This window comes from Triturus cristatus, chromosome 6 (assembly GCF_964204655.1).
Source record: "Triturus cristatus chromosome 6, aTriCri1.1, whole genome shotgun sequence".
In the NCBI taxonomy this organism is placed as follows: domain Eukaryota; kingdom Metazoa; phylum Chordata; class Amphibia; order Caudata; family Salamandridae; genus Triturus; species Triturus cristatus.
The window spans coordinates 106,551,155-106,564,283 of record NC_140589.1 but is presented as its reverse complement, the minus strand read 5'-3'; the positions used below and the strand labels follow the sequence as shown (position 1 = coordinate 106,564,283).

The 13,129-nt window shown below is 47.8% G+C and overlaps 1 protein-coding gene across 1 annotated transcript in view; it reads left to right on the top strand.

Moving 5' to 3' along the window:
* The first annotated feature begins 242 nt into the window (after nt 1-242).
* LOC146816462 (ATP-binding cassette sub-family C member 10-like) overlaps nt 243-13,129 on the top strand; it is a 699,272-nt gene continuing 686,385 nt past the window's right edge. Inside the window, exon 1 of the mRNA XM_085609512.1 lies at nt 243-389. Coding sequence (XP_085465638.1) covers nt 243-389 — 147 coding nt within the window. The remainder of the gene's footprint in view (nt 390-13,129) is intronic.

The following is a 13,129-nucleotide window of genomic DNA, read 5'->3' as shown; positions in this document are numbered from 1 at the left end:
CAAGAGTAACCTAAATAATTACTGCCTAATAACCTCTGAACCCAAGAAAAGGCCTCACATACAAGAGTAAAAGGGCAAAAAAGCTGATTGACATTGATGAAAAACTGTGACCGATTACCACCAAGAAGTAGCTGTTGATAACTTTGTACACATTAAGTGTGGTAACGTATGTCGCATAAATTCTCTGAATCCAAGTACAATTGTAGCTAAATGTATATGTAAATTCCAGGCACACAGACAGAATGAAAGGTCCACTATATATTCTATATAGACTATATATTCTGTTTCAGATTTTACCAGCTGGTGACCAGACTAAAGTGGGAGAAAATGGGGTTACCCTCAGTGGGGGACAGAAGGCTCGGATCGCACTGGCAAGAGCGATATATCAGGTGAGTAACTGACGCTGATCTCTTTTTTTATATTTTTAAGGAAATATGTGAGCATTATGCTGAAATTCCCTCCAGCATTCAGGGAACCCACTAATAAATGTCTTTTTCTTAACCCTGATGTGAGAATATAATTCTATGTCCAGGTCTAAAACCTACAAGGCTCACATCACAAAATGCCCATGCCTTGCACATGCAGTCACCTAATATTTTCACTAAAGTTATAGATCATTCAAAGACATATAATATCAGCAATGAGAGTGACCAAGAAATTGCAAAAACATATGTTTAATGTTTCATTCATCAGAATTATGCTCATGTGATCACTCAGTGAAATATATAAAACATTAGCTGGAAGCGTGGAGAAAACTGATACTGGACCATGTAAATTCAAAAGTGATGTTATGAATATCGCATCAGTAACGTAATCAGAAAATGCAGGCTAATTATAATGAGGGGCCAAGGGCATTAACGGCGTTTCATACCTGGAGTGATTATCAGGTCATCATCTTCAGGACTAAAAGAATTTGGAGCACCAAGCTCTTTTTGGGGCCATTCTTGAAAGACCATTAAGATGACATCAGAAATATCATCTTTTGGAAAAAAATAACCATACTATACCTAATAAGTAGAACTGCTCTGGTTAAGTTAAAATGGTCATATGCCCATCCCACCCTTATAAGCATCATGGAGTCTCCAACAGGATTCACAAGCAATGTCATTAACTGGTTCTCCCCCTACCTTTTCACCTGACACCACTTTATTTAGATAGGAACCTCCATGTTACAAAAGATCTTTATCACCTGTTCACATGGACACCTCCAGGTCACCTGTGGAGTTCCGCAGGGCTTCACTCTCCTATCATCTTCAACTTCTACATGGAGCCACTTGGTACTCTACTCACTGATAAAAGCATTAAGAGTCACCAATGTGCTGATGATACACAACTCTACTTGGAAGTCACCTCTTCTTCAGACATCCAATGCCTAAAACATCAGCCTGTGCAACATCCAGACTTGGATGACCAAGCCATACCTGAAACTCAACCCAACCAAGTTAGATTTACTGTTATTTACCAAGAATAAGAAACAGTTCACTCCTGGCCTAATGACATGAACCTCGATGGCATCAAACCCTAACTTTCACTGGATGTCAAGTCACTAGGATTCACCACGGCCTCCAGCCTCACCATCAAGGAACACATTACAAAAAACCCAAAACAAAGACAGCTTGGTACCTGCTCTCTTCTTAAGAAAGTGAAGCTGTTTCTACCAGACAGTGACTTCAGAACTGCTTTTTAAGTCCTCGTGCTCTTGCATCTGGATGGCGTTAATACCCTGCTCCCTGACCTGCCCTTAACTGGCACCCCTCAAGGGCATACTACATACTGCAGCATGTCTCATCCATGGCCTGTAGAAATATGATCACATCACCCCCATCCTAATGGAACTCTATTAGCTACCCTTGACAGCCTGCAGTATCTACAAAACCAACTGCATCATTGACAAAGTCATCACGACTAGCACCTTGATTATTGTACAGGGAAGCTCTAAATCTCTGATGGTTCTTGGCACATCCATAGCTAGAATATCATCGGAATGGAGACTAAGAAGTGTAAAAAAGTAAAAACAAAAAACAAGGCACTATGCTTTTTCCACTTATGAACCTAGGATCTGGAACATCATTTCTGTACCCACTAGGACCGCCCCATTGCTGCTCCAATTTAAGAAAGAGTTGAAGACTTACTTCTTTTAAAGAACAATACATCACAATACCTTGTGCAAAGTACACAGCCCAGCTACGTCTCCTATCACTCGTTGATAAAAAAATACCACCACATACATACAACCATAATTCCTATACCTTCAGAAATATGAGTGATCAATTTTACATCCATTAAGTGTAACAACAAGTCCTTATTACACAAGACAAGATAGGTGTCTATCCCCTCTACATCCTGCCCTGCAGACCTCCCAGACTGTTCTCCAATTACTGTGGTTGGTAGTTTTAGGTTTAAGTCTGTTTTTATTGTCACATTTGCACAACATGTTAACAATTCTTAGTGTGAGAGGTAACCCCTCTACTTCTTATTGTAGTTAATGCGACTTTTAAACCCCGTAAAGAAAGAAAGAAGAAAGAAAAGAAAACTTTCCCCTTTCACCCAATGCACCCCCCCCATCCTCAGCACCAATTGCTGTGTAATGTGTGGTGCTGAGGGTTTGATTGTGGGGTGATTTTGGGTGCACTCCACACATCAAGCTAAGTCTAGATCAGTGAGGCGTAATAATCGCAAGTATTAGGGACAGGTCAACTCTCTGAATTCCCGAGTTAACAAGGCTGTGAAGGTGGTTCTAAATGTATCGCCTCGCAATGTGAGTCTAAGGGTTAGTTTTTCCATCCACAGTATGCCCAAAAGGCGTTGCAGCCACTCCGTGTGGGTCGGGGCAGTAGGTGACCCCACTGTGTGCTATAATGGTCTGATGGACGGCCCCCAGCGCTATACTGATTCGGCACCCTCTATGTGATGAGAGGGGGTAAGTGAGAGGGTTTGGGAGGCCTAGCAGAGTAAAGGATGGGAATCTGGGGAGCTGGGTGGAGAAGTGGATATCGATATCATTTATTACCGAGGTCAAAACGCTGTGATTATCGGGCAGTCCAAGAGTGGGTGTGAGCATACCCTTTGCCCTGCATTGGCACCAGCAGTTGTCGCTGCGAGTTGGATTCCCGCGGTGGAATGTGCCGAGCTCTATGGAATATATCATGCCATTGTTTCCAGGAATGTTGGTGCCCTATTTCGATTTTCCAGCATTTCTGGGCCGGGGATTTGTCTTCGGCCGATTTGGGCTGGAGAAGAACGTATAGCTCTGAGATAAGGCCTTTGTATAATTGTTTGCCCAGGAGCCATTTCTCATAAGATGTCAGTAATCTCCATGATGCATCGATGGGTGCATTAGCCTGTGTCTGATTTGGAGATATTGAAAACGTTTGTCTTTGGAGATGGCATAGTCTTTCTTCAGGGTGTCAAAGGAGATAGGGCCATCCTGGTCAAAGAAGTGTCCTTCCGCTTCCCACCACACCCGTAACGACAACCAGACCCCAGGTGTAAAGTCAGGATTGTCAATCAATCAGGGATTTGTAGAGCGCACTACTCATCCGTGAGGGTCTCAAGGCACTGGGGGAAAGGGGTTCGGGCCGCTCTGAGTTCATCCGAAGAGCCAGGTCTTGAGGTCTCTTCTGAAAGTTTGCAGTGTAGGGATTCGTCTGATGCTGAGGGGGAGTTTGTTCCAGGTCTTGACCGCAATGTAGGAGAAGGATCTTCCTCCCATTCTGGCTCTGTGGATGCAGGGATTTCTGCCAGGGCTAGGTCAGCGGAGGTTTCTCTTGGAGGCATGGAAGGAGATTCTTTCATTGAGGTAGTGGGTCCCGTGTTGTGGAGGGCTTTGTAGGCATGTGTGAGCAGCTTAAAGGTCACTTTTTTTCGACAGGGAGCCAGTGGAGGTCTCAGAGGTGCTGGGTGATGTGGTCATGTAGTGAGATGCAGAGGACAGTCTAACCGCGGCGTTCTGGACGGTCTAGAGTTTGTGAAGGAGAGATTTGTTGATTCCGGCATAGAGGGTGTTTCCGTAGTCCAGTCAGCTGATGAAGAGTGTGTGCCTGACTTTCTTCCTGGATCCCGTAGGGGATAGATTTGAAGGTCTTGCAGAGTATGTGAAGCATGTGGAGGATACGGCGTTGATCTGTCGGTTCACGGTGAGAGAGGAGTTGAGTATGAAGCTGAGGTTGGGGGTGTGGTCCGTGGGGGTGGGAGGGTTTATGAGGGTGGGGGGCCACCAGGTGTCGTTCTACTCGAAGGGGGTGGATCCGAGGATAAGGACTTCCGTTTTCTCCGAGTTGAGCTTCACGTAGCAGCTGCTCATCCAGTATGCGACGGCCTTCATTCCTTCCTGGAAAATGTGCCGTGCGATGTTGGGTTCCTTGATGAGGGAGAGGATCAGTTGGGTGTCATCGGCATAGGGTACTATGCTGAGTCCATATTTTCTGACCATGGTTGCGAGGGGGGCCATGTAGATATTGAAGAGCCTGAGGGCGGGAACCTTATTCTTTGAGTTCTGCCGGAGAGGAAGGAGTAGATCCAGTCTAAGGCAATTCCCTGTATGCCGGCGTCGTGGAGTCTAGTGACTAATGTGCGGTTGCAGATGCTGTCGAAGGCTGCTGAAAGGTCTAGTAGGATGAGAGCTGCAGTGCGGCCTCAACTGAGGAGAGTGCGGATGTTGTCCGTGACGGGTAGGAGGGCGGTCTCGGTGCCGTGGTTGCTGCGGAATCCGAAAAGATCGAGGATGTTGTTGGATTCTATGAAGTGCGTTAGCTCGGTGTTGACGATTTTCTCAGTAACATTGGTGGTGAAGGGGAGGAGAGAGATGGGCCTATAGCTCGAGAGGTCCGTCGGGTCTGCGGAGCGCTTCTTGAGGAGGGGTTTGACTTTGGCGTGTTTCCAGTCATCGGGGAACGTGCCTGTTTTGAGGGTGCAGTTGATTGTCCGTTTTAGTTCTGGTGCGATGGCGGAGGCGGCTCTGTGGAAGATGTGCGGCGGGCAGAGATCAGTGGGTGCCCCAGAGTGTATGCTCTTCATAGTCTTTGGGGTGTTGTCTGTGGTGAAATGGGTCCATGTGAGGAGAGCCGGCTGGGCCGAATGGGTGGTGTTGAGTCGGTGCTCAGGTCTTGGTCGTTGAAATTATTGTAGAGTGTTCTGATCATGTGGTGGAAGAAGGAGCTGAGTTTGTTGCAGAGGTCCTGGGAGGCGGGAACATTGGAGGTGTTGCTGGGGGTCTGGTGAATTATTGTATGATGGTGAAGAGTTCCTTGGAGTTGTGGGAGTTGGATAGGATTCTGTCCTGAATGAAGTTTCTCTTCATTGATCTGATGAGTTTGTGGTGATCCGTTGTGGCGGCCCTGTAGGCGGTGCGTGCTTCCGGGATTTTGCTGATCCTCCATGTTTTCTCTAGTCGTCCGCATAAGAACTCGGATTCTTGGAGGTCTGTGGTGAACCAGGTTGCTTTCGTATTGTGTCGTCTGTCGGAGTTCCGGACGGGGTGAGCGTGTTGGCGCAGTTGGCGATCCATTGGTGGAGGTCATTTGCTGCAGCATTGGCGTCAGTGGTGGGGGGGTGGCTGAGGACGAAAGTGAGGTGTTCCTCGATTATCTTGCTCTAGTTTCTGCGTGGGGGGGTTGCGTTGGCTTCTGTTCAGTGGGTTTCGAGAAGGAGAAGTGGACGCAGTGGTTGTCCGTCCAGAGAGGTTGCGTGGTGTGACTGGAACGATTGTTGTTACCTCCGGCGAAGATGGGGTCGGCAGTGTGTCTGGCCGTGTGGGTGGGTGTGGTGGTGAGTTGCCTCAGTCCGATGTTGGCGAGGTTCTCTAGGAGGGCGGTGGGGTCCCTGAGGTTGTCTAGGTGGAAATTCCGGTCTCCGAGTAGTGCGTAGTCCGTGGAGGCAAGTGCATGAAGCACGATGTAGTCCGCGATGGTGTTAGTGAACGGGGAGCGTGGGCTGGGAGGTCTGTAGGCAAGCGTCCTGCGTAGAGTCGTTCTGGGGTTGGGCTGGATCTGGAAAAGGATGTGTTCCATGGGGGTGAGGCGTCGTTTGACATGGAAGTAGTCAGGCGGGGGGGAGGGAGGGGGGGGTTTGTGGACAATGCCAAGGCCTCTTCCCGGGTGGTTGGGGCGGTGTTGCCTCAGGATCTTGTATTGGTCGGGAATAGCAGTTGCGATGTCGGGAGCAGAGCTGACGTTGGTCCAGGTCTCTGTGAGGAAAGTCACGTCGGGCGAGAGGGTGCTGAGGAAGTCCTAGATTTCTACTTTGTGTCTGTGCAGGGAGCCTATGTTGAGGAGCATGCAGCTCAGAGGTTTGGGAGCGCTGGTGTCCGGTGGGTTTTTGGTAGCTGTCTAGGTCCAGAGATGGGTGAAGGTGTGGCGGCAGTGGCAGCAGGAGAACGGACCTTTGCAGTTGCTTGGTGTCGAGAGCTGGCAGTTGTTGTTGCATCCAGGGTTGAGTGCGTGGAGGGTGTTTGAGTTGTAGTGGTGGGGGGTTGGAGGACCAGGATCCCTGGCCCTGGTCGCGGATGGGAGCAGACGGGCTTGCCTTTGACCGCCATTAAGTAGGTGTTGGGGGAGGGAGATCAGCTAAGAGGTGGGAGCAGGAACACGCAGGGTGGGGAGGGGCTGCGGGGCAGAAGCGGCATGAAAAAAAAGGCAGAGACTGAGGCAAACAGTAAACAAAGCATTTAAAGGCAAACAAGGCAAAGACAGAAACAAAAGCAGAACAGAAAAGGCAAACAAAGCGGATCAGCAGAAGAGCAGGCTCTTCCACTGGACCACCATGGATGAGGCGCAGGCAGGAGCCTGCGGGTGGAGGAGGGCCTCGAACACCTACCTGGAACCAAAGAGGTGCTGGGGGTAGAGACTCAAAGACAGAGCTGCGCGAGGGGCGAGCAGTTTCCTGACCAGGAGGTCAGAGGTCTTGCTCCTTAAAGATTGGTGTTAGGGGAGAGGGAAGGGTAATCCATGTTTCCCTGCATGTGCACCCATCCCACACCTTCAGTAGGGAGTGTGTAATCGGCGAGATGTATAGGCTGGGTGCACAGTGAGCTCGTGCTAGGAACATAATTTTCTCCAGTGAGGTCCCGGCCAGGGCTCTGTCCATGAACAGCCAGTGTTTCTCTGACTCAGCTCTGGACCATTCCACTAGGTATAGAAGCTGGGCGGCTTAATAGTATCGGAGTAAGCAAGGTATTACGAGGCCGCATTCTGCTGGGGGGAGCCAGCTTCGCTCTTTACTCCTTCTTGGCCGCTTACCTACCCACATAAAGAGGTGCAGTGCTGCCTGTAGGCCCGCAATCGTACCTCCTGGGGGGTCAGTGGTAGGGCCTGGAAGAGGAAGAGAATCCTGGGCTAAGTTGTCATCTTTGAGGCCGCAATTCGGCCTAGTAAAGACAGCGGGTAGTGTCGCCACTGGTCTAATTCATTACGCACCTGTCTCGTCAACACCCTGTAATTTAGGACATTTGTTCCCTCCATTGTCAGGCAGAGCTGAACTCCCAGGTATGGGATGTACTCGGACGCCGAGCAGATTGTGTAAGTTTGTCGCAGCGCCTCCACTGCCAGAGCGGGAATTTTGAGGTTGAGAGCCTGGGATTTGTGAAGATTCATTCCAAATCCCTACACTCTTCCAGGTCGTTTAAAAAGTGGGGCAGGTTCTCAACAGTATTGTCGAGTATGACCATAAGGTCATCTGAGTGGAGGCTAATTCAATGCTCCTCCCCGGGGATCCCGTAGACCTAGTCGAAAGCTTTCTCCGCATCCTGGAGCCTTGCCTTTGATGCACTTTGTCTATGATGTGCAGAAGTCTTTTGGTGTTATCTGCGATCCGCTTGATCGGGATGTAGAAGACCCTGCATAAGCTGGTTAAGGCGGGATGAAAAATACCCATGATTATCTTCGCATCCGCATTTAACAGTGATATAGGGTGGTAATTGGCTCATAATCGCTTATCTTTTCCAGGCTTAGAGATGACGACTATGGTCGCCTCAAGCATTGAGGTCGGCAGGGTGGCTGAATCTGTGATCAAGTTGAAGAGCAGGGTAAGAACTGGAGCTAGTTCTGAGCAGAAGGCTTTGTAGAAGCCAGAGGAGAACCCATGCGGGCCCGGGGATTTCAGCGGTTTCTGCCTGGAAATGGCAGATATGACCTCTCCGTCCTTATGGGATCGTCGAGGGAGGTAGCCTGGGAGTCCGTCAATCTGGTCGTGGAGGAGTTGTGCAGGTACCTTGTTATGGCCTCAGAGGGGACGGGTTGATCCGAAGTCAGAGCCGCGTAGAATCTGCTAAAGCAGGCTGCTCTGGAAGCATCCCTTTCCAGCACATCCCCACTCTCTGACAAGAGGGAGTTTACTCTATTGGCCTGTCGCTGAGATCTAAGCTTAGTGGCAAGGAGCCTGACACTTTTATTCCCATTCATATAGAAAGAGTGTTTAAGGTGCAGGAGTGTGTATTCCGCTCTGTCAAGATCTAGACTCACCAGCTGCTTCCTTGTGGTCTCCAGCTGGTGCCATATCTTAGGGGCTCGGTACGGTGGTGGATAAGTTCTAGTTCTCTGACCTGTTTCTGCAGCTCTACCCTTTTGATCTTGCGCTTCCGGTTTTCGGGCAGCTGAGAGAGATATCAGCACTCCCCCAACGACCGCTTTCAGTGCATCCCAAATTATGGAGATAGGTGTGTCCGGATTGTCATTGAAATCCAGATAATTGCTTATGGCAGTCTTGAGCTGCTTGACCACTTCTGGTCGCTGCAGTAGTTTTTCCCGAAGCCTCCAGTGTCTTTTCACATTCCTCTGTTGTGGATTGTGAATCTCAAGGATAAGCGCAGAGTAGTCGGATAAGGCTCTTAGCTCTATCTCCACTGAGCGGAGAAGCTGCTGGAGGTCTCGAGTTCCCTAGAAATAATCTAAGAAGGCATATGATTTGTGAGCATTTGAGAAGAATGTGTAGTCACGGGTTTTGGGATGAGATGTTCTCCACAGATCTGTCAGCCCCACCTTCTCTAACCAGGAAAGCCCCTCACCTGACAATGTCCTGGCTCCTCCCTCCCTAAGAACAGAGTGGTTCATGTTCTTGTCAAAGACTATGTTAAAGTCGCCCCCTACTAGAACCAGTCTCTGCTAAAGCCTTGCAGTTAAAGCGCTCTTGCCCCTCATGAGGTGCATACAGGGTGCCCAAGGTTAGCGTCTGAGTGCCTAGTTGGATTTGGTGGACCAGGAGGCGGCCTATTGAGCCTTGGATTTTACGTGAGAATAGGATAGCCGCCCCAGCTGTCTTACGCTCTTGTGAAGAGAACAATTGTTGCGGGAAAGTTTTCGATTTGTGCCTATGAAAGTCGCTGGCGAGGAGGTGGGTCTCCTGGAGGAGGCAGACATCTGCCCCGGTATGCTCTAGATAGGAGAGGACGACCTTTCGTTTAACTGGGCTACTAAGCCCTTTAGCGTTTAGGGAGATTACCTTCAAAATGTCACCTGTTGTCATTGTGTATGAATGTGGTCAGGCTAGGGGCTGGTGGCCCATCCTTTCGTCTCTCTAATTGTACTAGAATGTAGTATAGATACCCAGAATGCGGGAGTTGTTGCAGCAGTGACCCTGCCGCCCATCTGGTTGGGCCCCCCGATAGTGCAGCGAGATTTTACATTTCAAACAAACATGTAAACAAACAACATGAACAAAGTCTTAGGAATGGAGAGGCCGGTTAGAGCGGCCCCATCCTCCGACAAGAGAAATGAGAGATGGGGTTTTTGGTGACCATGTGTCCACAGCCCTGGATAGCTTATGATGTGTGCCCCCTCAGTAGACGAGGTGGACTCTGCGTTTTGAATCGGTGTACCCCAACGCTCAGTCCGCAGCTAGGCTCTCTAGGACCACCTTCCTCTCCTGTGCCATCAGATTAGGGTCTGGTTTTGATATCCCTCCACCTCGAGATTTCTCCCTTCGCCGGTCCCAGCAACCGGTTCCAGCTCCTATCCCGAACGCTCCTCCCGAAGGTGCCTCTGGCAACTCGATCCAAAGGAGATCACAGGCTGCGCTGAAGGAGCGTAGTAGGTGGGTTTTTCCTTCCCAGGTGAGAAATAGGCGAAAGGGGTAACCCCACATGTATGGGGTGTTGTGCTCTCTGAGGAATGTGGTCACTGGGCAGAACTCCCTCCGTTTCTGCAGCTTAATCTCCTAAAGGTCCTGAAACAGTTCGAGCGGGAGGCCAAGTAAATGTATTGGGTTGGTGCCTTTAGCTGCTCTGAGGATATGCTCATAAGGGGAAAGCTATGTATGCAGGCCATACAGGATATCTGTCATGTCTGTGGCGGAGTAACCCGTCTGCCAAACTATAAATCAGGCCCATAGTCTATTTCTGATATTGCTTATTATTTGTATTATGGAATTTACTTTGAGGCCTCATGGCATATGATTTCCCTATATTGATTCTTTCAAATTCTTATAATAAACTTTCATGTTTTTTCTAATTTAACTTTAGATCTCCCTTTTTGAGTCAGTCCTTTCTTCACTGTATTTTTGGTATGCTCTTCTTAACCATATCTCTGGGACACATGGCCTCATGACTTGAGGTTAACTCTGTCCCCAATCCACCCAACATTTGGACTCGCTATTGAAATATGTATTTTAGGGGTAGAGCACCCAAAGTAGGATACCTACTCACAATTTGGCATATGATTCTTTGCTACCTCGATATTAGCTCCTTCTGTTTTCTGGACTTGCCGATAAGGAAAACTCCATTTGTCTTCTCTTGGCAATATGACATTTTCTGGAAATGTACTGTCTTATCTAAGATTCAAGACGTCTATGACTTTTCCATCTTTAAACGTTTTTCTACTTTCCAAATGGATTTATGGCATTCCATCCTCCCAATTCCTAAAATATGAATACCTCCAACCCTTTATGAAGTTGAGCTGGCACACTCCAGCCGATTTCCCTCCTAGAAGTGTCCTTCAGCAGGTGGTTGCCTACTTGGAAGATGACCTGAAGAGTATCAGACTATCTAGACAGAGCAAATGGAATGAGAACAGTACTATGGTTTAGTCAAAACCATAGCCATCTATGGAAGGCTCAAGTGGATTCATTACAAATGTATTCATACATTACATCATTATGGATGTCCACATTGTTATTCCTTTAGTACAACTGTTACATACGATCCGGAAGCACCCACATATGGATCACTGACAGAATATCGACCTACAGAAATAACGTAACAAAAATATTGTTGTCAAAAATATCGACCTCCTATCTTCATAATGGTAAGTACAAAAATATCCCCCAAAAATATTGATGTATAAAATATCGTTTTTTTATATGTATAAAAAATAATGTAAACCAAATTAAATATCAACTTAAACTTTAAAAAAATTATTTAGATTTATTTGTAAATGTTAACAATTAAAAGTAATAAAATATATCTACTTAAAAACAATTAGTAAATAATAATTAAATTAATTTTTAAATGGTATAAATATATTAAAAATTACAAATAAATATATATATACATACACCTGTTACATAAAAATTAGTAAATAAAATAAATTACATTATACATTAATAATATTTTTTAAGCCTACATTTTGTGCTACTTTGAGGGCAACAGTAGAGAGACTGTTGGAGAGCGGAGGGGTAAAGATACTATTCCCACTCCAGCAAGTGCAACAGTAGAGAAAGTGTTGGATAGCGGAGAGGTAAAATTTACTATTCCCACTCCAGCGAATGCAACAGTAGGGAAAGTGTTGGATAGCGGATAGGTAAAAAATACTATTCCCACTCAAGGAAATGCAACAGTATGGAAAGTGTTGGATAGTGGATTGGTAAAAATTACTATTCCCACTCCAGCGAGTGCACCAGTAGGGAAATTGTTGGATAGCGAAGGATAAAAATGTACTTTTCCAACTCCAGCAAGTGCAACAGTAGGGAAAGTGTTGGATAGTGTTATGTTATGTTACATGAATTTATTATGCGCACAGCTACTCAGGAGTGTTCCGGCGCGAGTCTAGTGGGGTGCCATAGTGGACTTCAGATAAAAAGATGAGTTTTCAGTTTTTTTTTAAAGCCACTGGATCCTGAATAGTACGCAGAGCCAGCGGGAGAACATTCCAAGCAGTAGTTGCCTTCACTGAAAAGGAGCCACCCCCTATTCTCTGCCGCTTAAATCGTGGGACTCGGGCAAGGTATAGAGATGTGGAGCGCAAAGAGCGTGCAGGTGCATAAAAAGACACCCGCCTCTGTAGGTAAAGAGGCCCGCATCCGTGAAGAGCGCGTTGGGCCATATTCAATAATGTGAATTTCACTCTGGCTGCTAACGGCAGCCAGTGATATAGACGCAGCTGGTTCTGTACACTATCCCTGGCTGACAGCCCCGACAGCAGTCTGTCTGTGGTGTTCTGGACCACCTGTAGCTTCTTCAATAGATAGCCCGGGATGCCAGCAAAGAGGGCATTGGCATAATCCAGCCGAGACATAATCAGCGCGCATGTAATTGTTTGTCTCGCCGCTGCTGGCAGAAGGGGAAAAAAGCTTCTAAAGGATTTAAGCAGGCCGAAGCAGCCACCAGCCAGCTTCTTAATGTGTGCCGCAAAAGAAAGCTGTTCATCAAACCAGACCCCAAGGTTTTTTGCCGGTTTCCCCGAGGAGGTCTGACATGGGTAGTCGGGAGGCCAGAGCTGCTCTCGGAAATTCGGAGGAAAAGTGCCAAATAGCAGAATCTCCGATTTCCCTTCATTGCATTTGAGCTGTGCATCCGCCATCCAGTTAAAAACTGAGGCTAGGCAATGTTGGGCCTGAGATACAGAGCCCACACCTTTATCCCAGGTGAAGAGCAACTGGGTGTCATCCGCATATGCCATCACCTTAGCCCCCAACTCCTCTGCTAAATATATCAGAGGACTCATATAGATGTTGAATAGAAGGAGGCTAAGGGCAGACCCCTGCGGGACACCCGTTGAAACCGCCTGAGGGGAGGAGGAAAAGGGTGGAATCCAGATCTGCTCGGTCCGAACTTCCAAAAAGGAGCGGAGCCATTCCCAGACGAAACTGAAGCAATGGATGCGGGACCGTATCGAACGCGGCCGAGCGGTCGAGCAAGATAAGAGCCGCCCTTCCGCCCGCGTCCAGACAGTCCCGTATAGCCTCTGCCACCTAAACCAGCACG